This window comes from Podarcis gaigeae (assembly GCF_964106915.1).
Source record: "Podarcis gaigeae genome assembly, chromosome: 6".
NCBI classification, from domain to species: domain Eukaryota; kingdom Metazoa; phylum Chordata; class Lepidosauria; order Squamata; family Lacertidae; genus Podarcis; species Podarcis gaigeae.
The window spans coordinates 3,665,914-3,689,060 of record NC_139682.1 but is presented as its reverse complement, the minus strand read 5'-3'; the positions used below and the strand labels follow the sequence as shown (position 1 = coordinate 3,689,060).

The following is a 23,147-nucleotide window of genomic DNA, read 5'->3' as shown; positions in this document are numbered from 1 at the left end:
CCAAAGCAGTGAAAGATTTTACTTTCTTGGACTCCATGATCACTGCAGATGGTGAAATGCAGTCACGAAATTAAAAGATGCCTGCTTCTTGGGAGAAAAGCATTGACAAACCTAGACAGCATCTTAAAATCAGAGACATCACCTTGCCGACAAAGGTCCGTATAGTTCAAGCTATGGTTTTCCCAGTAGTAATGTATGGAAGTGAGATCTGGACCACAAAGAAGGCTGATCACAGAAGAATTGATGCTTTTGAATTCTGGTGCTGGAGGAGACTCTTGAGAGTCCCATGGACTGCAAGAAGATCAAACCTCTCCATTCTGAAGGAAATCAGCCCTGAGTGCTCCCTGGAAGGACAGATCCTGAAGCTGAGACTCCAAGACTTTGGCCACCTCATGAGAAGAGAAGACTCCCTGGAGAAGACCCTGATTTTGGGAAAGATGGAGGGCGCAAGCAGAAGGGGACGACAGAGGACGAGATGGTTGGACAGTGATCTTGAAGCTACCAGCATGAGTTTGACCAAACTGCAGGAGGCAGTGGAAGACAGGAGTGCCTGGCATGCTCTGGTCCAGGGGGTCACGAAGAGTCGGACGTGATTAAACAACTAAACAACAACAACATCCCAAAGCAGCTTTTGCCAACCTGGAGCTCTGCAGATCTTTTGGAAAACAACAGCCGTCGGTCCCAGCCACCCTGCAGCTGGCCCTGGATGGGAGCCAGCCATGACTGGAGAATTGAGCTGGTTGTCTTGGCCATGGTTTTCTTCTCTGTTTCACATCCTCATTGCTGTCACTTGATTCATCTTGTGTTGGGAGTGGTTCAGCTGGAGACTTCCAAGCCGAGTGGAGCAATCAAAGGCCCTTGGTTGAGACAGTAATGGCAGAAGTAGAACCAAAAGGGAGAAAGTAGGTCCTGGATGACCAAGAAGTGTCCTTTTTCTCCAGCTCCTCCTATCTCTGTCTCGGTCTTTCTCAGGCTCCAGCAGAGCTGATCAGACACAAGCACAGCCCTGTGTGTGTGTGTGTGTGTGTGTGTTTGTGTCAAGTGACAGAGGAGAGCAGTTCTTGGTGGAAAAACCACCGCCCTAACCCATCTGCAGCTTGAGTGGCTGGGGAAACTCAGCCAGATGGGCAGGGTATAAATAAATAAATAAATAAATAAATAAATAAATAAATAAATAAATAAAATTGCGGTCTATGGGACTCTCAAGAGTTTCCTCCAGCACCATAATTCAAAAGCATCAATTCTTCGGCGATCAGCCTTCTTTATGGTCCAGCTCTCACTTCCATACATCACTACTGGGAAAACCAGAGCTTGAACTATACAGATAACAGTGATGTCTCTGCTTTTTATGATGCTGTCTAGGTTTGCCATTGCTTTCCTCCCAATTCATAAATATTAATTGCAAGAATACCAACAATAACTGAAAATAAACCCGAGGTTAAACGGAAGACAGGAGGCGAGGGGGGGGGCCTCCCTCCGCCTTCAGCATCCTTCCCTTCCCCTTCCCCCAAAGCGAGATGCAGGCCCGGGCGCCTGGTTCCCTTAGCAACGGGGAGGCCCTGCGCCGTATCCAAGGGGCGGGGCCTGCGCCCGCCGTCCGCGCACGCGCCGCGACGCACTTCCGGCTCCTTAAGGGAACGTGTCCCTGGGCGCCGCCGAGGCCGCCTCCGCCGGGCCGGAAGTGCGGACTGCGTTGGGGACTGGAGAGGATGGAGCAGGCCGAGGCGCACAACGGGAGCGGGGCCGGGGCTGCCGGGGCTCGGCCTCCCGCCACCCCGGAGGGCATGGCGCTGGCCTACGGCAGCCTGGTGCTCATGGCCCTGCTGCCCATCTTCTTCGGGGCGCTGCGCTCCGTCTCCTGCGCGAAGGGGAAGGTGAGGCGGGGGAAGGGGCGGGGGGGGGGCGGCCAGGGTGGGACCCCCTCCCTCTCCGAAGTGGGAGACGGCGGCCCGCGCCCGCCAGGGGCCGGCGGAACTCCACGAGACATGAGGGGGGCTTGTGGAGCAGGATGAACCCGGGGGAGAGACGCAGAGGGGTAGAGGGTATCTGCCTGGCATGCAAAACGGGCCCCTCTGCTCAGGGCACACCCAAAACGGTATTTCCAGGTAGGGCTGCGAAGGATCCCCCCCCCCCGGCCTACAGTTCCATCCAGCGGCTGCCAGTCAGTGCAGGCAGTACTGGGCCAGGTGGACCTAATGGTTTGACCTTTTCTTCTCTGGCGATCACTTATTATTATTTATACCCCAGCTACTCCAACAAAAATAAAATACAGTCATCCATCAAGCATTAAAAGCTTCCCTAAAGAGGGCTGCCTTCAGATGTCTTCTAAAAGTCTGGTAGTTGTTGTTCTCTTTGACATCTGGTGGGAGTAAGATCGTAGCCGAGTAAGATTGTCTTCCATAGACACGGTTTTAACAGTGAGTCCATAAGTGACTGTGGAGGCCAGTTCTGGATCCACAAGTCCTTCCACAGTGGGAACATTGGTTCCCCGGTGGAAGTTGATCTCAGTGTGAATTTGCCAAGCGTGCCTTCCTCTTCGCACGTTTCTCCCTTGTGTCCTGAGTTCAAGGGTCTTCAAAGCCCACGGCACCTTTGGTAAAGGCTTGACTTGGGTAAATGGTTTACTAGCTTCCCATAGAATCATAGGGCTGGAAGGGATCCCAGAAGACTATCCAGCCCAACCCTCTGCAATGCAGGAATGGCCGCTGAAGAACCCCTGCCAGGTGGACGTCCAACCTCTGTTTAAAAGCCTTGGGTGCAAGAGAGTAAACCCCCTTTAGAGGGAGCCCGCTTTGCTATCAAAGCAGGTTCCATGTTTCTTGTGAAGGAGGTTGGTGCCGTTGGCTGTGGTTAGCCATGGTGGTTAAGTGGAGCCTTTGTGCACAGAGGCAGTCTACCCCTGAATAGCAGCATATGGTGAAAGGGAGCAGAGGGACATTATGTTCATGGGGTTATTGTGTTCTTGGACTCCCTGAAGGAGCATCTCCACCCCCATCATTCTGCCCGGACACTAAGGTCCAGCACCGATGGCCTTCTGGCAGTTCCCTCACTGCGAGAAGCCAAGTTACAGGGAACCAGGCAGAGAGCCTTCTCGGTAGTGGCGCCCGCCCTGTAGACACCCTCCCACCAGATGTCAAAGAAATAAACAACTATTTAACGTTTAGAAGACATCTGAAGGCAGCCCTGTTTAGGGAAGTTTTTAATGACTGAGGTTTTAATGTATTTTTAATCTTTCATTGGAAGCCGCCCAGAGTGGCTGGGGAAACCCAGCCAGATTGGCAGGGTATTAATAATAATAATAATCTCTGACACCCCCTCCAGTCTTGGGCTTGCAGCAGGCATCTTTGCTTCCTCCCAGTACCTGAATAGCCAACTATATTTCTGTGATTCTGTGTGCCAATGCCTGTGTTAGAAAGCAGGGCCATCTTTGCATACATGTGGTGATGGCATGTTCTCCCCACATGCTGCAATTAGGTGCCCTGTCTAATTGTTCTTTTTTTTACTTCTGACCATGTCCAGAGCTTAGAATAATAGACTTGTAGAATGCGAAGGGAACCTGAGGGCCATCTATACCAACCCCCTGTGTGTGTGTGTGTGTGTGTGTGTGTGTGTGTGAAAAACATGCACTCCAGCAAGGGTTTCTTCCCTTCCAAGTTGAAAAAGGATTCACTTTGCTACATGCAGTAGCGTTGGCCTATTTAGCACAGGACTTTTTGTTCCTTTGCTCTTGAGTGTGCACCTTGGGGAGAACTTGGGACGGAAGGAAGGAGGCCAACTGACGTGTTAGCAGGCAACAGGGCCAAAGTGGAGAGCATGCCCCTCCTCCTTAGATGCTTGAGTGCTTCCTTGGGCAGGCAGTTGTGGCTAGCTGTGTGCTGACGAGCTGCTTCTGTAGAGAATTCATGTTTTGCATATGCTACATTAGCCCCTTTCTGTACATTTCCCTTTATGAAATTGTGAGTGTTGTGTAGGCTGCAGATAAGAAAGCAAAATCCATGTGGGTAATCTTGGATTCGTGCACTGAGGCTGGAAGGAATCGTTTTTTTAAAAAAGGAAATACTTCACCTGATACATATTTAACATCTGTTGTTTTAGTGCTGGAAGCTGTGGGGAGGGCACTGGGATAAAGAAAGTCATGGAATCGGTTTGTGGTTCCAGCCCAAGATAGTCAGACCTGTTAATTTATTTAGAGGTGGTATAATTCGGCCTTGCAGACATACTCACAGAAGTTAAAGGTATAGGGACCCCTGACCATTAGGTCCAGTCGCGGGCGACTCTGGGGTTGCAGCGCTCATCTCGCTCTATAGGCCGAGGGAGCTGGCGTACAGCTTCTGGGTCATGTGGCCAGCATGACTAAGCCGCTTCTGGCGAACCAGAGCAGCGCACGGAAACACCGTTTACCTTCCCGCTGGAGCGGTACCTATTTATCTACTGGCACTTGGACGTGCTTTCAAACTGCTAGGTGGGCAGGAGCTGGGACTGAGCAACGGGAGCTCACCCCGTCGCGGGGATTCAAACTGCCGACCTTCTGATCGGCAAGCCCTAGGCTCTGTGGTTTAACCCACAGCGCCACCTGCGTCCCACTCACAGAAGTTATGAGCCTGGAAACAAAAGGGGAACCTGTTCTCCTCCAACTTCCTTCAGTTTCCCTTTCTGAATTTTGGAAGGGATGCCGACTGTCCACAAACTATTTCAGGTCTGATATAACAAAAACGTTTCAGGAGCAGGTGGATTGAGCCACCATGTCGTATTAAAAATAATTGCAGGCTGATACCTCAACTGGCCATGTAGTGCTGCATCGAAAGGTATTTGTCACAAAAATGTCTTCAGAACAAGAAGCTGAAAAACAGTGAAAAAGGTGTTTGTGTGAGTGTATCAGAGCAAATTTCCATATGACCGCATTCCAATAGGGAAACTAATTTGCCTCTGAGTGTGCCTGGCAACCTCATTGCTCAAGTTTCCTGAGGGCTGTAAAAGCAGATGTGGTTAAGTGGATGCAATATCTGCCCTACATTGCAGTTATTCTGCTTCCAGCGGGAAATAGGGAAGAGCACATTGGTCAGTGTCCAGGCTGATGGGCTATCTTGTAACATGTGTGGACATCCAGTGAAGCTAAATCTCTGAAGATTCAGGAAAGTCCTCCATGCAATGCATAGTTAAATTATGGAATTGGCTCCCACAGGAGGCAATGATGGCTACCAATTTAGATGGCTTTCAAAAAAGGATTGGACAAATTCTTGGCAGAGGAGAGGCCTATCAGAGGCTACCAGCCGCAACGGCAATGCTGTGCTTCTGAATATCAGTTGCTAGAAACTCTTGTGCTCTTGTGAGGACTCTTGTGCTTGAATCCTGTGTGCTAGTTTCCCAAAGGCATCTAAAGAATAATAGGATGCTGGACTAGATGGTCCATTGGCCTCTTCCAGCAGGCTCTTCTTGTACAGTCATACCTCGGGTTAAAGTACGTTTCAGAGCACAATTCAAAGTGTTGGTGCTGACCTTTAAAGCCCTAAACGGCCTCGGTCCAGTATATCTGAAGGAGCGTCTTCACCCCCATCATTCTGCCCAGACACTGAGGTCCAGCGCCAAGGGCCTTCTGGCGGTTCCCTCCCAGCGATAAGCCAAGTTACAGGGAACCAGGCAGAGGGCCTTCTCGGTGGTGGCACCCGCCCTGTGGAATGTCCTCCCACCAGATGTCAAAGAGAACAACAACTACCAGACTTTTAGAAGACACCTGAAGGCAGCCCTGTTTAAGGAAGCTTTTAATGTTTGATGCATTACTGTATTTTAATATTTTTTTTGGAAGCCGCCCAGAGTGGCTGGGGAAGCCCAGCCAGATGGGCGGGGTATAAATAATAAATTATTATTATTACTGTTATTAAAGTAGCTTCAGGTTGAGCATTTTCGGGTTGCGTTCCGCAGCGACCCAGAAGTAACGGAACGGGTTACTTCTGGGTTTTGCCGCTCGCTCATGCGCAGACACTCAAAATGAAGTCACGCGCAGAAGCGGTGAATCGCGATGCCCAGACGCAGGTTGAGTTCTGCTCAGGATGCAAACGGGGCTCCAGAACAGATCCTGTTCGCGTCCAGAGGTACCTCTGTATTCTTAATATCTTTGCTTCTAGAGTTCTGAATAAGTTATCCTTCCCGCCCTAAGGGGCTAACATTTGACCAACTCTTCCTCTAGAATGCTTCAGATATGCCGGAGACCATTACCAGCCGAGATGCTGCCCGCTTTCCTATCGTTGCCAGCTGCACCCTCTTAGGCCTCTATCTCTTCTTCAAAGTAAGTAAAACCACTGGGGATCTTATTGCAGTCTTCTGCTGGCTGATAGCTCATCCAATAACTCTCCCTTTTGTGGGTGTAGAGGAAGCAGAATTGCTCCTGGGGAGGGGGAAGTGGCAGAAACCTTCCTGTCAGAAGTATTCGCAATAGTGTGGTGTCTCCATCGGGCCTCTGGGAGCTGTGGGGTGCTGAGCATTTTGCAGGTGGATGCTGTCCGATGCTGGTAGAAGAAGGTCTTTCATCTGCAGCCCGAGGTTTCCAGCTTTCAAAAAGGCTGGGTATGCCAGTACAGTGGTGCCCCGCAAGACGAATGCCTCGCTAAACGAAAAACCCGCAAGACGAAAGGGTTTTCCGATTTTTTAGCGGCTTCGCAAGACGAATTTCCCTATGGGCTTGCTTCGCAAGACGAAAGCCCATAGGGAAATCTCCGGGGACAGCGGGGAAGCGCAGCGCGCCTTCTCCTCTGTTCCTGGACCTGTCCTAAGGCTTGCGGTGGGAGGTCCGGGAACAGAGGACAAGGCGCGAAGGGCTTCTCCTCTGTTCCTGGGGCTTGCGGTGGGAGGATGGTTTTTCCTCCCTACCACCAACATTCAGAAGGCTGTTCTGAAGGCTGGCGGTGGGAAGAAAAGCCCTTCTCCCCCCAGCCTTCAGAAGAGTTCCCGCCTAGGCTGCGGATAGCAGCCTGCTGCCCCGCGCGAGGGGCGCTCTTAAGCAGAGCGCCCCTCGCGCGGGGCAGACATTCGCCGCTTGGGGAGCCCTGCAGGGGAAGTCTTGCAGGGCTCCCCAAGCTGCGAATGTCTGCCCCTCGCGCGGGGCAGCAGGCTGCTATCCGCAGCTTGGAGAGCCCTCTGGACCTCTTCTGAAGGCGGGTGGGGGGCAAAAGTCTTTGTCCCCCCTGCCTGCCTTCCCGGGGGATTTTAAAATGCTGGCGGGCGGCAGCGCTGCCGCCCGCCAGCATTTTAAGATCGCCCCGGACAGCGGAGAAGTCCTCCGCTGTCCCGGGGTTTTTAAAATGCTGGTGGGCGGCAGCGAAGGCTTCGCTGCCGCCCGCCAGCATTTTAAAATCGCCCCAGGACAGCGGAGAAGTCTCCGCTGTCCCGGGAAGGGGGGGGGAAGCAAAGACTTTCGCCCCCCCCCGTCGGCCTTCAGAAGTGGTCGGGGGACAGACTGTCCCCAAACCTGGTCTGAAGGCGGTTTCCATAGGAACGCATTGATTGATTTTCAATGCATTCCTATGGGAAACCGTGCTTCGCAAGACGAAAAACTCGCAAGACGAAAAGACATGCGGAACGAATTAATTTCGTCTTGCGAGGCACCACTGTATATTACACTGTACTAGTAAGAGGAGATTTTACTTGTACAAACAGTCTACAGTGGTACCTCAGGTTACATACGCTTCAGGTTACAGACTCCACTAACCCAGAAATAGTACCTCGGGTTAAGAACTTTGCTTCAGGATGAGAACAGAAATCATGCTCCGGCGGCGCAGCAGCAGCAGCAGGAGGCCCCATTAGCTAAAGTGGTGCTTCAGGTTAAGAACAGTTTCAGGTTAAGAACGGACCTCCAGAACGAATTAAGTACTTAACCCGAGGTACCACTGTAATATACTGGGGGGACAATTCCAGCTTTTAGCTATCTTATCCAGCCTTTCTATTCAGGATTTCCGAAAACTATGTACTTGGTAAAGTGGATGAAACACAAAATCACACAATTAAAAGCAGTGTAATGGAACGATAAAGGCAGTACCATTGAAATATCAACTGAGACAACAGGATAATGTTTTAAAAGAACTGAAATATCTAAAAGTGGCAGACTGGACAAAATGAATAAGAAGCAGCAGCTTTATTTAGCTGAAATAAATAAAAAATCCACCCATTGTCTAAAGGCAAAGATGGTGCCCGGTGCATTCCTGCTTGGCGGGGGGGTGTGTGTGTGTCTTCCATAATCCAGGCTCTACAACCACCAAGATGGCTCCGTTCCTCATGCTCAGGCATAGGCAAACTCAGCCCTCCAGATGTTTTGAGACTATCCTTCCCATCATCCCTGACCACTGGTCCTGTTAGCTAGGGATGATGGGAGTTGTAGTCCCAAAACATCTGGAGGGCCGAGTTTGCCTGTGCCTGCTCATGCTCATCAGCTTCACCACCCACAGGATGGGACAGAGCAGGGCCTCCAGTACTAGTTGGAAAGGCTAGAGAGTGGAGCTGATCTGATCTGCTGCATTGCCTGTTTCCCTTCCCCCTCGCACAGTGGTAGATCGTCTGCTTTGCACGCAGCAGGTAACAAACTGCACTCTGAAAAGTTTAGGTGAAGTGGGAAGATAGATCCATTTAGCTCCAGTAAAAGTCCAGAGTGTATTGGAGCATCAAATGAATTTTGCAGTGTGCTCCAGGCCTGAGGAGACTTCCCCAGTGCTGTTCTCCTGACTGGCATGCAGGATACCTCGGAACAAGGCAAGGCCTTGCATGGTTCCCCATGCCAGTCCAGATTGCCTCCTCTGAGGCATGCAAAGTGGGTGCTGATCTACCTGTTTGGGACACTGGAAACCCCTGGGTGTGGAAGGTGTGCAGAAATGGACATGCTTCCATTCCCACCAGAAGTCATGATTCTGGCTTGGATTCTGGTTGGTGCTGAATTCTTCCCCGTCCCCGATCTCTGGTAGTAGGAAGGCTGAGCACCTCTGCTAGAGATCCTGGAGATGCCAGGGGTGAGATGGAGCTGTAGAAGGCACCTTCATGTGACCACTTGCCTAAGCCATTTCAAGTGCAAATGGGTGTTGGGATATATAGTTTCATTTCGTTCCAACTGTTTGCATACCGCTTAATCACCAGAATTTCTATCGGGTATGCAATTGGATTACAGGAAACATACAGTGGATAAAAGAAATTGAAATTGATCCTGAAGTCATAAAATGCCTGCTGAAATAGAAAGGTCATTGTCACAGACATGATGGATTGGCCTCGGAGATTGTTAACTTCCTGGATTCCTGCTGCGTTTCTGCCAGATGAAGCCAGCCTTGGGCAACTGGCAATCACAGCCTGTACCGGTGCAGGAAAGGAAATGGAATAATTCTAACTGGCAATTGGTGTTTCCAGGGTGACTGTTCATCGCACAGGATTTGTATCTTAGAGATACGCAGATAAGCTGTGTTGGAGGTCAGGAGAATGGAGGCCTTTGTGAGGAACAACTGCAAAAGTGGATCAAGGTGACCTAAGAATAGTTGGTTACTGGGTCTAACATTAGAAAGTTTTCATTGTAACTATCACAGAGTTTTTCCAGTCAAGAACCTCTTCCCAACCAGCACGGAATTAACCTTTAGAGGCAGTGCTATTAGAAAATTCATGAAAAAGAACACACACATTTCTCCTAGGGGAGAAGAAAATCATCTGATCTGGGCAATGAGACTGGGCAGAGATGATGCACCCCCATATTTATGTCAGACCCCTGGTCTGGCATAAGACAGCCTTCTCTAACCTGGTGCCCTCCAGATGTTTCTGACTACAACTCCCATCAGCCCCAGTCAGCGCATACTGATGGGAGTTGTAGTCCGAAACATCTGGAGAGCTGCTCACATCTGCCAGAAATTAAAAGAAAGCAAAATTACAGCCTTCTGGCTTAGATGTGAAAATTTAAAAGCAGTAATTATGCTTCCGGGTTGTTCTTCCTCTGTTTTGACACGTTGCATAGTTAGAAAGCAGGTTGTTTAACCTGACTGGTTTTTCTTGTCTTCTAGATATTCTCCCAAGAATACATCAACCTGTTGCTCTCCATGTATTTCTTTGTCCTGGGGATCCTTGCCCTTTCCCACACCATCAGGTAAAAGGAGGAGAACAGATGGCTTGAATACTATGTGTTGCAATTCCATTTAAAAGAAAAAGAAATCTGAACCCTGCCGGTTGCAGCAAAACAGCCTAAACTTAGCTGGCATTTTTCTTTAAAGCAAAATTAGAGGGCCTCTGCTGGGAATGCTGAGCAATATGGCTTCATCTAATAGAGTTATCCCTCACTCCTCTCAGCTCTTTCCTGCCATTACAGGGTTCTTCCTTCTCTCCACACGCCTCAATAAATTTCCCTTCATTTCTCGCTCTAGAACAAACGAAGCCAGAGATCTCTTCAGAAATTGCTTTTGGGACATTGGGGCATTCCCAGTGGACACTGTTAGCTAATATTATTCCAGAGTTGGCTGCTTCCAAAACTGCTCTTCCATTCCTCAAATATATAATAAATTTTCCTCTGTTTGAACCAACTAACGTTTTGGGATGAGGAGGAGAAGGGATGAGATCAGAGGTTTGTTAGCAGAGCTGGAGGTTGGTAGCATGTCTCTGACTCTGCAGCTCAGGGGTTTTCTGACTGAGGGCTGCATTTTCACATGCCAGCGGCGGGTGGGACCAAAAGCAAATGTGGGTGGAACAATTAATGTAGAAGCCTGGTTTCTACTGCCTCTCTGTCCTCCATCCCGGCTGGCAAAGGGCATTATCAGAGTTGAAGGGTGCATTCCAGGCAGGGAAAAGCCATGCAAGCAAAACTAGGAAGTGCTTTTCAAGTGTCTCCTGGGAGTCCCCTTTTCAGGGTGTTCTACTTCCCTCTGACATGGGAGACAGGAACATAACACAGCTGGCCAATGAACTTCAGCAGTCTGCCGTGCCATTCACTGGGTGAAGAGGCAAATCAAAATGTTTCCTTGGCAAAGCGATCCGCTTACAGTGGTGCCCCGCAAGACGAATGCCTCGCAAGACGGAAAACCCGCTAGACGAAAGGGTTTTCCGTTTTGGAGGTGCTTCGCCAAACGAATTTCCTATGGGTTTGCTTCGCAAGACGAAAATGTCTTGCGAGTTCCTGCGGGTTTTCCCCCCCCCTTTTTCCCAAGCCGCTAAGCCGCTTATCAGCTGATCTGCTAGGCCGCTTAACAGCTGATCCGCTAAGCCGCTTAACAGCTGATCCGCTAAGCTGCTAATAGTGCTAATCCGCTAAGCCGCTAATGGGCTTGCTTCGCAAGACGAAAAAACCGCAAGACGAAGAGACTCGCGGAACGGATTCTTTTTGTCTTGCGAGGCACCACTGTAAATCCTTGGCTTTGTATCTTTGTTGAAGCGGCCACTGTTCTGCAAAAGCACCACACTCAATAAGCAGGATGGTATTGGCATCTATCATGGCATGGCTCAGTCTTCCTAAAATCCTTGCCAAATTGTGCGTTGAAAAAGGAGTTCATACCCGCTCTTTGAACACTACTTTTAATGAGCTGCTTGTGGTCAATTCCAGGGTCTTTGCATCTCAGTACAAAAATAAAATAAAACATTAGCTGCCTTTGGGGGCAATAAGGCCCCAATCCCTTCCCACCAGGCCCCATCAGGATTCAAATGAAAGATGCACAGTGCAGCTGATAAATTGGCTGTTTCTTACCAAATTCAAAATGAAGCTCTCTGGGTCAGCTTAATATTGAGCCTCTCTTTTTAGCTGGTTCTTAGTGTGGGGCTGGTGATGATGATGCTGGGAGCTCTTAAACATGACCTCCTCCCGTATTTTGTTGTCGTGAATAAGGACATCCCTGAGGGTGTCATTTGACCTGTCCTTAAAGGCGATGGCAGAGGGTGGTTTAGGCCTTGCAAATAACCTCACACAGGTTACTAGCCCACTTTGTTCAAGTATAAAACGTGTCCCTAAAGGGAAAAGGGAAACCATGGTTTGCAAGACTTCCTTGCCTGGAGCCAATTTTTGTGTGTGCCTCTTCACAAGCTTGGCTCAATTTCCGCTGCACGTGTGTGCATTAGACACCTGACTGGGGCGAGCACTCATTGAAGGCTTTTGAGCTAAACTTGGGGCCGGCAGGAATGCTTAGTGGGTGACACCCCGCTGCCCTCCTCTCTCAATAATAATAATAATAATAATAATATTTATACCCTGCCCATCTGGCTGGGCTTCCCCAACCACTCTGGGCGGCTTCCAACAAAATATTAAAATACAGTAATCCATGGTTCTTCAGGAGTCACCTTGTTCCTTCTCTGCTCTTGATTTCAGCCCCGTGATGAACAAATTCTTCCCCGTCAATTTTCCCAACAAGCAGTACCAGCTTCTCTTCACTCAGGGCTCTGGGGAAAGTAAAGAAGGTAAGTCCCTCTCTGCCAGCCAACTCAAACTCCCACCCGAAGCATTTCCTGTGCAAATCCTACATTTCCCCTGGCTTGCCTGTTGCTTCCTGATTTTCCCCAACCTGAAGGCCATCAGTAGCCTTGCCTGCAGTTTTCTGCTTTGGCCAGTGGGCTCTCCCTGGAGTTTCTAATTCTTTCAATATGGCCAATATACCGGGCAAGTGTCGTAGGCGCCCTTGTCTTCCAGTCGTCACCCACTGTTGCTGTTTCTATGCCCACACAGGCAGGAAACACCTGTGGAATGGTGTGCTTTAAATAATAATAATAAAAAATTAAAACAAAGATAAAACAACTACATACCATCAGAGAATCAGCTGAATATCTAAAACCTCTCTTAAGTGGGTCTTTCTGCTTGCAGAGCTCATGGCCCGCCCCCAACCCATAGTTCAGTGACAGCGGGCATTATTTGCAAGATCCACCATTTCCATTCACTGGATTTTGCAGAGTGGGGTTGGGTAAGATCTCTCTCTCTCTCCCCCTCCCTCCCTCTCTCTCTCTCTCTCTCTCTCTCTCTCTCTCTGCCTGCAAACCTTCAACAGTCTAGGTGGGTCAGCAGTCTGTCTTAAGTCAGCTTATAATCTAGGTGCGAAAACTAGCGTCGCTTCTCTTAGCTCTTTGCCAGGGTGGCTGGGTGCTGCCTATCCCTTACTCTTGCTTTGTATTAAAAGAGGCTGATAGAGGTGAAAACGACGTGGTGGCTTTTGTTGCAGAGATTGTCAACTACGAGTTCGACACCAAGGACCTCGTGTGCCTGGCCATGAGCAGCATTGTTGGAGTCTGGTACCTGTTGAGAAAGGTAAGCCCAGCACCTGGCAAAGCCTGGGCACCACTTTCCTGTTTGCCTAAAATTCTGAGTGTGCCTGGGGGAGTGGGGAGGCAAGGGGGGTGAGCTGTGCTGGTGCTGTTTTTATTGCAATTATCTCTATGTTTTTAATAGATAGGGCAGAGGGAGAGAAGAGATTTAACCCTAGCAGTGTTTAATTGCTTTTAATGATGGTTCCTCCCCCCTCTGTTTTTACCTTTTTTATTTTTATTTGTAAGCTGCCTTGAGTGCCTGTCAGGGGATAAGGCGGGGCATAAATAAATTAATAATAATAATAATAGTAATTTTAGTAATTACAGTGGTACCTCAGGTTACATATGCTTCAGGTTACAGACTCCGCTAACCCAGAAATATTACCTCGGGTTAAGAACTTTGCTTCAGGATGGGAACAGAAATCATGCTCCGGCGGCGTAGCAGCAGCGGGAGGCCCCATTAGCTAAAGTGGTGCTTCAGGTTAAGAACAGTTTCAGGTCAAGAATGGACCTCCGGAACGAATTAAGTACTTAACCCGAGGTACCACTGTATAACAATTTATAAAATATATAATATAGAAATATATATAATATTTATATTCATAATATACAGTCATACCTCGGGTTAAAGTTGCTTCAGGTTGAGCATTTTTGGGTTGCGCTCCGCGGCGACCTGGAAGTAACGGAACACGTTACTTCTGGGTTTCGCCGCATGCGCAGATGCTCAAAATGATGTCACGTGCATGCGCACAAGTGGTGAATCGCGACCTGCGCAGACGCGGGTTGCGTTTTCTTCAGGATGTGAACGGGGCTCTGGAACGGATCCCGTTCGCATCCAGAGGTACCACTGTATATATAAATTTAATAATAATAATAATATGCTGGTTGCTAACCTTCTCTGCCCTTTCCCCAGCACTGGATTGCCAACAACCTCTTTGGCCTGGCCTTCTCTCTCAACGGGGTGGAGCTGCTGCATTTGAACAATGTCAGCACCGGCTGCATCCTCCTCGGGGGGCTCTTCGTCTACGATGTCTTCTGGGTAAGCAAGTGCTGGTTTCTCAGGGTTTCTCTAAATACATTATTTCTGTTGTTGTTGTTTAGTCGTGTCCGACTCTTTGTGACCCCCTGGACCAGAGCACGCCAGGCACTCCTGTCTTCCACTGCCTCCCGCAGTTTGGTCAGACTCATGTTTGTAGCTTTGAGAACACTGTCCCACCATCTCGTCCTCTGTCGTCCCCTTCTCCTTGTGCCCTCCATCTTTCCCAACATCAGGGTCTTTTCCAGGGAGTCTTCTCTTCTCATGAGGTGGCCAAAGTACTGGAGCCTCAGCTTCAGGATCTGTCCCTCCAGTGAGCCCTCAGGGCTGATTTCCTTCAGACTGGATCGGTTTGATCTTCTTGCAGTCCATGGGACTCTCAAGAGTCTCCTCCAGCACCAGAATTCAAAAGCATCCATTCTTTGGCAATCAGCCTTCTTTATGTTCCAGCTCTCACTTTCATACAACGCTACTGCGAAAACCATAGCTTTAACTATACGGACCTTGGTTGGCAAAGTGCATTTATATCCCACTTTCCCCCCAAAGAGCTTGAGATGTGGTGCTCATAGTCTTCCTCCCCCCGTTTTATCTTCAAAACAACCCTGTGAGGTAGGGTAGGCTGGGAGGCAGTGACTGGACCCCAGGGTCACCCACTGGGCTTCATGGCCGAGTGGGGGGAACCCTGCTCCCTGTCAGACCATTACACCGTGCTGGCTCCTCCTTAGGGATCTATGGCAGAGTGAGTTCATGCCGCCGTGTGGCTTCTTACATTCTTGTGTTACCAGCTCTGTCTTATTTATTTATCGCATTCATATTCAGCCTTTTCCTCCAAGGAGCTCAAGGTGGCACTCGTGGTTCTCCCCCTCCTTTAATCCCTACAACAATCTTGCGAGTTAGGCTAGATCGAGAGGCGGGGACTGCTCCGGGGTCGCACCCAGTGAGCTTCATGGCCAATTGGGGATTCGACCCTGGTCTCTGCCAAGCCCTGTAATGTTGCTGTGCATCATAAAATACTGTGTACAGCAGTATGAAAATACTGTCTTGAAAAATGTTAAAATCAGTAAAGCACAATCATTAAAGTAACGAGCTGCTCAACACTGAACAATTGCCTAGGCCTTTCAGCATGGAGAAGTCTTCAAGAGATGCCTGAAAGTTAAAGTTAACAGAGAGGATTCCTTACGAATCTTCTGACAGTTATTCTCCTAAGGAAGGCCTGGTCTCCGTTGGGTGGCTGCCGTGGTGTGAATGCTTAAGTTGCAGTCATCATCCTTCACACCATTGTTCTCTCCTCTCTAGGTCTTTGGCACCAACGTTATGGTGACGGTCGCAAAGTCCTTTGAGGCGCCCATAAAATGTGAGTACCTGGTTTTTGAAACCTTTGGCGGCAGGAGCAGTGACTAACTGAGCCATGCTGCAGCTTGAGCAACAGAGAAAGCCTTTCTTGTAGAGCAGGGTATGCGAAACCTCCATTCCGTGGGGCTAATTTAAGGTTACCAGATTTTTTTTAATGAATCCAGGGACACTTTAAATAAATAAATAAGACATGTTCAGGATGTTGATGCTGCAGCGATGGCGGTGGCAGAGGGGCAGCCGCCACCTTGACCTCAACCGCCACGTTTCCCCTTCCTCCAAAGCTTCTATCTCCTTTCTCCATGAGCCTGGGCAGCCCCTGAGGTGTTGGTTCTTTGGTGGTGGGGAAGCGGTGTGCGGTGGGTCAGGCATGGAAGGTGGAGAAGTAGGACCGGGTGGCGGCGGCAAGGCTCTGGCAGCGCAATGCCTCCCTTCCCATCAGAGCAGCCCCAATCCCATTCCTGCTTGCACGCAAGCTCTGATAGGCAGCTTAAAGCCTCCCTTCACAGCTGAGAGATCCCCGCCCCGCTCCTGCTTGCACGCAAATAGGAGTTGGGAGGCTGCTCCGATAGGCAGCATGAAGCCTCCCTTCACAACTTAGTTGCTGGCATCAGGGTAGGTGGAGGCAGCCCAGAAGCTGCATCTTAGAGCCCCTGCACCACCATCATATGGGGACTTCTGAGCAACTCCTGAAGCCAGCCAGAGCCAACTGCTCTGGGCTGCTGAGACTGCCGCTGCTGCGTTTCCCGGGGACATTAGATGAAATCCGGGGACATTCTGGGGATGGACTTATTCACAAATCCGGGGGCTGTCCCCGGGAAATGGGGACATCTGGTAAATCTCGGCTAATTCAACCCAACAGAGGTCCTGAACTGGCACTCCTTCCTGCCCCAACCCCAACCTCAGGTATGAGGCAGGTAAAGGCTCACGACCGTGGCTTTGGAGTCCGTTCACTTTGGTGTCAGGTGATTGCTGGGCAGCCCCACCCACCTGTCAAAAGTTTGGCGGTGGGATCTGGTCCACCCCTTCCACTGAGCAATATTAGCCCAGCAAGGAAAGATAGAGATCGTTCCTTCAGCTCTTGCTCTAGGGCCACTGCCTGCTGTGGGTGCTCACAATCCCATCCTACCCAACCTTAGGAATAATAATAATAAAAGGCGAAAGATTTATACGATCTGAGGAGAAGCCAGAGTATGAAGGAACATTCTTTCACCTCTGGTGGACCTGCCCTAGGGTGAAGGCCTTCTGGGAAATGATATATAATGAGCTGAAAAAGGTATTTAAGTATACCTTCACTAAGAAACCAGAGGCCTTCCTTTTGGGCATTGTCGGTCAGAAGGTGTTAAAGAAGGACCGAACATTTTTCATGTACGCAACAACGGCAGCAAGGATACTCATCGCTAAGAATTGGAAAACTCAAGATCTACCCACGCTGGAAGAGTGGCAGATGCAACTGATGGACTATATGGAACTAGCCGAGATGACTGGCAGAATCCGAGACCTGGGAGAGGAGAGGGTCGAAGAAGATTGGAAGAAATTCAAGACTTATTTTAAAAAATATTGTAATTTGGTTGAATGTTAAGAAAGGATGCTAGATCATAAATAATTGTGCACCACTAAACTAGATGGAATTAAGATGATAAGTAAGTTTGAGGAAAAATGATAAACCTATTGGAGAACTAACAGATTATATTTAAATGAACCTGACACAAGAGTGTAAACAAGACGATGAATTGCGGGCAAGAATTGACAATGATGCAAATGGGAGCGGGAGGTGTGAGGGAGTCCAAAGATGTTAAGAAAGTATGTTATGATATATGTCATACTGTTTTTTATCTTTGCATTTTTATTCAAAAATCTTAAAATATTTATAAAAAAGGAATAATAATAATAATAATAATAATAATAATAATAATAATAATAATAATAATAAATTATTTATGCCCCACCCTCCCTGGCCAGGATCAGGCTCATGGCGGCTAACATCAAAGTATGATACATTAAAAACATAAACAATCAATTAAAATACATCTTAAAATCAAATTTGGAGCAGAATAAAATCAGACACCAAACCACTACAGGGGATGGGCGTATTGAGTGCTCATCAGGCCCAACTGTTTGTTCTGATCTTATATGAGCTGTTGGAAAGGGTTAGGGAGGCCGCTTACATACTGGGTGTTATAACAAAAAAAGAGGGGGTGGGTCAGACTGGGCCCCGACCAAAGGCCTGTCGGAACAGCTCCGTCTTGCAGGCCCTGTGGAAAGATGCCAAATCCCGCAGGGCCCTGGTCTCTTGCGACAGAGCGTTCCACCAGGCTGGGGCCAGTGCCGAAAAGGCCCTGGCTCTGGTCGAGGCCAGCCTAATCTCCTTGAAGCTCGGGGCCTCCTGCACTGGGATAGACACCAGTGCGTGTTTAATTTTTTTTAATTTAAATTAATTTTTCATTTTTTTTACCAACAACCAACACACAGTCAAACCCCCCAGGCGGCTGATACATTGGGTATACATAATCAATAATAACATATTCAAATCAACCATATGTACAATTCTATAATACATTAACGCTCCTCCCTCCACAAGGTTTATTTAACTTTTAACATTTTAATTGCCCCAAATTGTTCATACCTGCCTAAATAATTCAATATCTTCTCACTGACCTTAAACCCTTTCATTTTGTGAATCTTCACAGTTAGATATTCTAAAATTATAATAGTTCTCAGTTTTTCTTCAGATCATATAAATCTTTCGCCCTTTTACCGGGCGAAAGCAACGCAACCGGGTGTTTAAAGCAAACCTGCTGTAGTCTTTGAATGACAAACTTGGACTCCCTCTCTGTCTCCTGCCATGGACTGAACTTGCTTCTCCCCTCTTTCCTCTCTCCCAGTGGTTTTCCCCCAAGATCTTCTAGAAAAAGGCTTGGAAGCCGACAACTTTGCCATGCTGGGCCTGGGGGACATTGTCATCCCAGGTAAGGAGGTCGGGAAGTGTGTGACTATGCATTGGTTCTGTGCTCTGGAACGGCCCCTCTGGCTCTCGCCTGCTGCTCTTGGGGCTGGAAAGAAGGAGGCAGCTTCTGCACCCCTGGAGAAAGGGAAGGAGGCTTAGCAGAGAAATGGAGTGGAGCTAGAAAGTCACCTGATCATCCCACATTCCATAGCGCATGGGTGGGGAACTCTTTTTGGCCCAGGGCAGGACGAGGGGCAGACCACAGGCCAGTTCCCTGGAGGTGGGAGGGAATAATCCACCTGCTAATTACCTGGCCCTATTATGACACCAGAAGATTGGCAGGTGAGTTATCCTGTCGAAAGTTTTCATTCCAGCCTCTGCTAAAACATGGCCTTTTCCCCAGTTGCCGGAAACTACAAGAGGGGAGACGGGACGCGGGTGGCACTGTGGGTTAAACCACAGGACTTGCCAATCAGAAGGTTGGCGGTTCAAATCCCTGTGACGGGGTGAGCTCCCATTGCTCAGTCCCTGCTCCTGCCAACCTAGCAGTTCAAAAACACATCAAAGTGCAAGTAGATAAATAGGTACCACTCCGGCAGGAAGGTAAACAGTGTTTCCATGCGCTGCTCTGGTTCGCCAGAAGCGGCTTAGTCATGCTGGCTCCCTCAGCCAGTAAAGCGAGATGAGCGCTGCAACCCCAGAGTTGTCCACGACTGGACCTAATGGTCAGGGGTCCCTTTACCTTTACAAGTTGGGAGAGTGCTCTTGCACTTGTATTCTACTTGAGGGTTTCCCTGAAGGCATGTGGTTAGCTGCAGTGTGGCATACGATGGAGTAAATGAGCCATGGACATGATCCATTAGAGCTCTTCCTAAGAGCTGTATGACCTGTTGTTGATCCCTGCCAGAGGTCCCAGCGAGTCACCTCGATATTGCTTTCAGCCACAAGGTGGTGCTGCGGCCTCACGGATCATATTGGGAGCAGGGAATCTTGAGAAGGGCAGTATGGCTGAGTGGGTGGGTGCTTGGCATGGCCTCCTCCATGTAGCCCTAACCGCGACTCTTCTGCTCTCTTCTCTTCTCCCAATCCGAACCAGGAATCTTCATTGCTTTGCTGCTGCGCTTTGACATCAGGTAAGCCCCCTGCCCCGGTGAATGTGGAAAAATACCGCCACTGGCAATCCTGTATTGCTGCCCTTTTTGTGACAGTCTGCTCTTGGAAAACATTCCAGTTGGGAGCAAGAGCGGCTCTTGTTGGAGGGTAAGATGGGTTGGGTCACAAGGGCCCTGCAGGTTTCCTCCGGTCATGCCTTTGTGGCCTGATGGCATCTCTCTGCTTCTTTGAGACACTTTTCTCACCTGTTCATGGCGCTGGGTGGGCTGTTAGGGAAGCTTCTCCTGCCCCTGGATCCCCGTGACGCCCACTTCTGCTTCCTTCCCTGACTCAGCCTCAAGAGGAACACGCACACGTACTTCTACACCAGTTTCGTGGCTTATATTTTTGGGCTGGGCCTCACCATCTTCATCATGCACATCTTCAAACACGCCCAGGTGAGCTGCCTTTACCTGCGTCCAAAGGCCACCTGCCTGCCAGCAATGGCCTGTTGCCTCTTCTGGGAAAGCAGGGAGTTCTTTGAATTGGAGATGGAAAAGGGGAGGGGCAGATGAGAAATGAGGAGTTTGACACTGTTCCAGCAGCCCACTAGCATCACGATAGCTAGATGTCCTGCTGGGATGCATGGCTGCTCCCTTGTAAAAGGTGCAGACCTCATGGTTTCTAAGCAAACAGCCCTGCACAGCAGCGAAGACTTGCCTCTGGGCATCTCACCAGTGACCCAGCTGGCCAGAAAGAGAGACGACTGCCCCAATCCTAGCTGGCTTGTTGGGTATTCTTTTTAAGAGGGCTCCCGGCTTTAAGGGTTCATGGAAGGTGACCCTCTTCTGGGTTCCATTGCCTGAGGGGGGAAGGCAAATGGCGATCTCCCTTCAGCCAAAACCCCTCTGCCAGCCAGGCCAGTTATGACGGAGGTTGATTCAAATCCTGGTTCCCTCAAAGAGCACTGCGTTGGAAAGTTCCCTGGTGTTAGCTGAGATCTGCTTCACAGAAACAGAGAATTGCAGATTTGGAAGGGACACCAAGGGTCATCTAGTCCAACCCCGCTGCAATGCAGGAATCTCAGCCAAAGCATCCATAACAGGTGGCCATCCAGCCTCTGCTTAAAGACCTCCAGCGAAGGAGAGCCCACCACTTTTTGAGGTAGTCCATTCCCTTGTCAAACGGCTCCCACCATCTGAAATTTTTTATTGATGTTTAGTCGGAAGCTTCACCCAGATCCGTTTTACAAGTAAGGCGAGTGTTTTGAGGAGAGCGGCTTGCCTGACTCCAGAGGCCAGTGCTGTCCCATGGCCTGTTGCACCAGCGTGAGGCCTGAGCTCTAGCTTCCTGGGTCAGACCAACGTGGGGCCTCCAGGTGAGGCTGGACTGCCACCAACCCAGCCAGGACTGGTGGGAATTACTGTCCCAAGTACAGTGGTACCTCGGGTTAAGAACTTAATTCATTTCAGAGGTCCATTCTTAAGCTGAAACTGTTCTTAACCTGGAGCACCACTCTAGCGAATGGGGCCTCCGGCTGCAGCTGTGCCGCCGCTGCAGCATAATTTCTGTTCTCATTCTGAAGCAAAGTTCTTAACCCGAGGTACTATTTCTGGGTTAGCGGAGTCTGTAACCTGAAGCGTCTGTAACCCGAGGTACCACTGTTGCTTTAGGCCCAGCTCAGGGGTCCGCCTTTGACACTTAAACCACTTGGTGCCTTTGGCTTGGCAACTCTGACCCCACCGCCCCTGCAGGCCCACGGCAATCCCTGTGTTCAGTTTGTAATTCTACCCTTGACCTTCCAACTTCCTTAGACTTGTATGTGTGAAATGGTGAATTGCCTTTGGGTGCGGCAAGCCTGGCCCTCCACACTAACGCTGTGCCCCTGTAGTTCCACTCTGTGCCCTATTTTGGCCCAGCCCGTGTCTGTCTCCCGAACCCCGTTTCCAGCCCCCTCTCTCCCTTCTAATGCTTCCCACCCCCCTTGATTTCCCCTCTCAGCCTGCCCTGCTCTACCTGGTCCCGGCCTGCATCGGCTTCCCTCTCCTGGTGGCTCTGGTGAAGGGAGAAGTGGCAGAGATGTTCAGGTAAGAGATGCTTTGCGGCCACACAGCAGTTGCGATTCTGCCTGGGCAGATCCAGCCGGGTTGGGGGACTCTGCGGGGAATGGGGCACAGCTGAGTCATCTCCTGTTTCCTTCCGGCAGTCTGCAGAGTGTGAAGTAGGCCTCTGAAAGGAGGTACAGGTGGAGATGGATCCAGCCTCTCTTCTCTGTCAGTACGCCTTTCAACCGATGTCAGTGACTGGGCTCAATAACTGGTTCTGCCCTACTGGGCTAGGCGACTGGAGCACTTTCAGAGACCTTCCAATCCTGGAAAGCAGGTCTCAGTGCACTGGACCCACAACTGTGCATTGTGAGCACCAGACTCAGCAGAGTATAAATAACGCGGAAGCTAGCTGTGAAGCATAACTCCTTTTAATTTCTAATAGCTACTACAAACTAAAGAACTACTGGCTTGCTTGAGTGTTACATCTCACACTCAGCCATCTAGTCACTACATAGATAAGACTCTCTTCAAAGGCAGTCAGTCAATCAGGAGAGGAAGGGCAGAAGAGCAGTTTCTGCCCCCTCCTTTCTCAAAATATCAGATCAGGAGATTCTCGTAATGGGAGGGGTGAAAATATCAACATTCTCCCCTGTGAGCGTTTGGGTCGAGTCAGAAAGCTGAATGCCACCGGTGCCACACTGGAGACGCTCTGTCCTCATCCCATCTGCTGGTTATCGGCGATTTCATCTGCCATGAGTCAGTGAATTGGCCTTTGCCAGCCTTGTGCCCTCCGGGTGTTTTGGACTACAGTTCCCATCAGCCCCAGCCAGCATGACCATTAAGAACACGAGAAGCACCTGCTGGGTCATGGCCAGTGATCGGCCCATCTAGTCCAGCATTCTCTTCTCACAGTGGCCAAGCAGATAATACTAATAATAAATTTTATTTATACCCCACCCACCCCAGCCAAGACCAGGCTCAGGGCAGCTAACAACCAATAATAAAAACAAGTTGATTAAAATACAATTTAAAAAACAAGATTAAAATACAACATTAAAACATCAGGATGCAGCCTCTTCACAGGAGGAGAAAGGAAAAAGAAAGAGGGGGAGGGAATCAAATTGATTCTAAGCCAAAGGCCAGGCAGAACAACTCTCTTCTTACAGGCCCTGTGGAAAGAAATCAGATCCCGCAGGGCCCTGGTCTCATGAGAAAGATGCCCCAAAGGTGAAATCCAAGGGGGGTGGACCCAAACATCTGCTGCAGCATAAGCAAACCCATTCTCCTGTGCTCAGTAAAAGCATTTTGAGAGTGGCACGGATGCCAGGAGTGGCCAAGGCACCTGCGGTTTGTGATTCTTCCTTGCAGGAAGTGGGGGGCTTGTGGCTCTGTCTGCCTCTCCTGCATGGCACTGCTCCTTGTGCCCCAGCTCAACAGAATGGGAGGAGGA

The 23,147-nt window shown here is 49.5% G+C and overlaps 1 protein-coding gene and 1 long non-coding RNA gene across 5 annotated transcripts in view; one reads left to right on the top strand and one right to left on the bottom strand.

The window, feature by feature from the left end:
- Positions 1 to 1,605: 1,605 nt before the first annotated feature.
- HM13 (histocompatibility minor 13) overlaps positions 1,606 to 23,147 on the top strand; it is a 29,617-nt gene continuing 8,075 nt past the window's right edge. For 2 of the 4 annotated variants that reach the window (XM_083744568.1, XM_083744566.1), the window contains exons 1-11: positions 1,606 to 1,874; positions 6,185 to 6,283; positions 10,017 to 10,099; positions 12,299 to 12,387; positions 13,140 to 13,225; positions 14,138 to 14,263; positions 15,557 to 15,614; positions 18,496 to 18,579; positions 19,654 to 19,690; positions 20,005 to 20,107; positions 21,651 to 21,736. In XM_083744568.1, the coding sequence (XP_083600694.1) occupies positions 1,710 to 1,874; positions 6,185 to 6,283; positions 10,017 to 10,099; positions 12,299 to 12,387; positions 13,140 to 13,225; positions 14,138 to 14,263; positions 15,557 to 15,614; positions 18,496 to 18,579; positions 19,654 to 19,690; positions 20,005 to 20,107; positions 21,651 to 21,736 (1,016 nt within the window). In that variant the 5' untranslated portion in view covers positions 1,606 to 1,709. Of the gene's footprint in view, positions 1,875 to 6,184; positions 6,284 to 10,016; positions 10,100 to 12,298; positions 12,388 to 13,097; positions 13,226 to 14,137; positions 14,264 to 15,556; positions 15,615 to 18,495; positions 18,580 to 19,653; positions 19,691 to 20,004; positions 20,108 to 21,650; positions 21,737 to 23,147 lie in introns of all 4 variants that reach the window. The other 2 variants (XM_083744565.1, XM_083744567.1) reach the window with 2 other exon arrangements.
- Positions 10,106 to 12,352, bottom strand: LOC310847247. The gene is made up of 3 exons (XR_014565722.1): positions 12,271 to 12,352; positions 11,684 to 11,940; positions 10,106 to 10,369 (listed from the first exon to the last, which is right to left on the bottom strand). It is a non-coding gene; the product is annotated as an uncharacterized lncRNA (long non-coding RNA).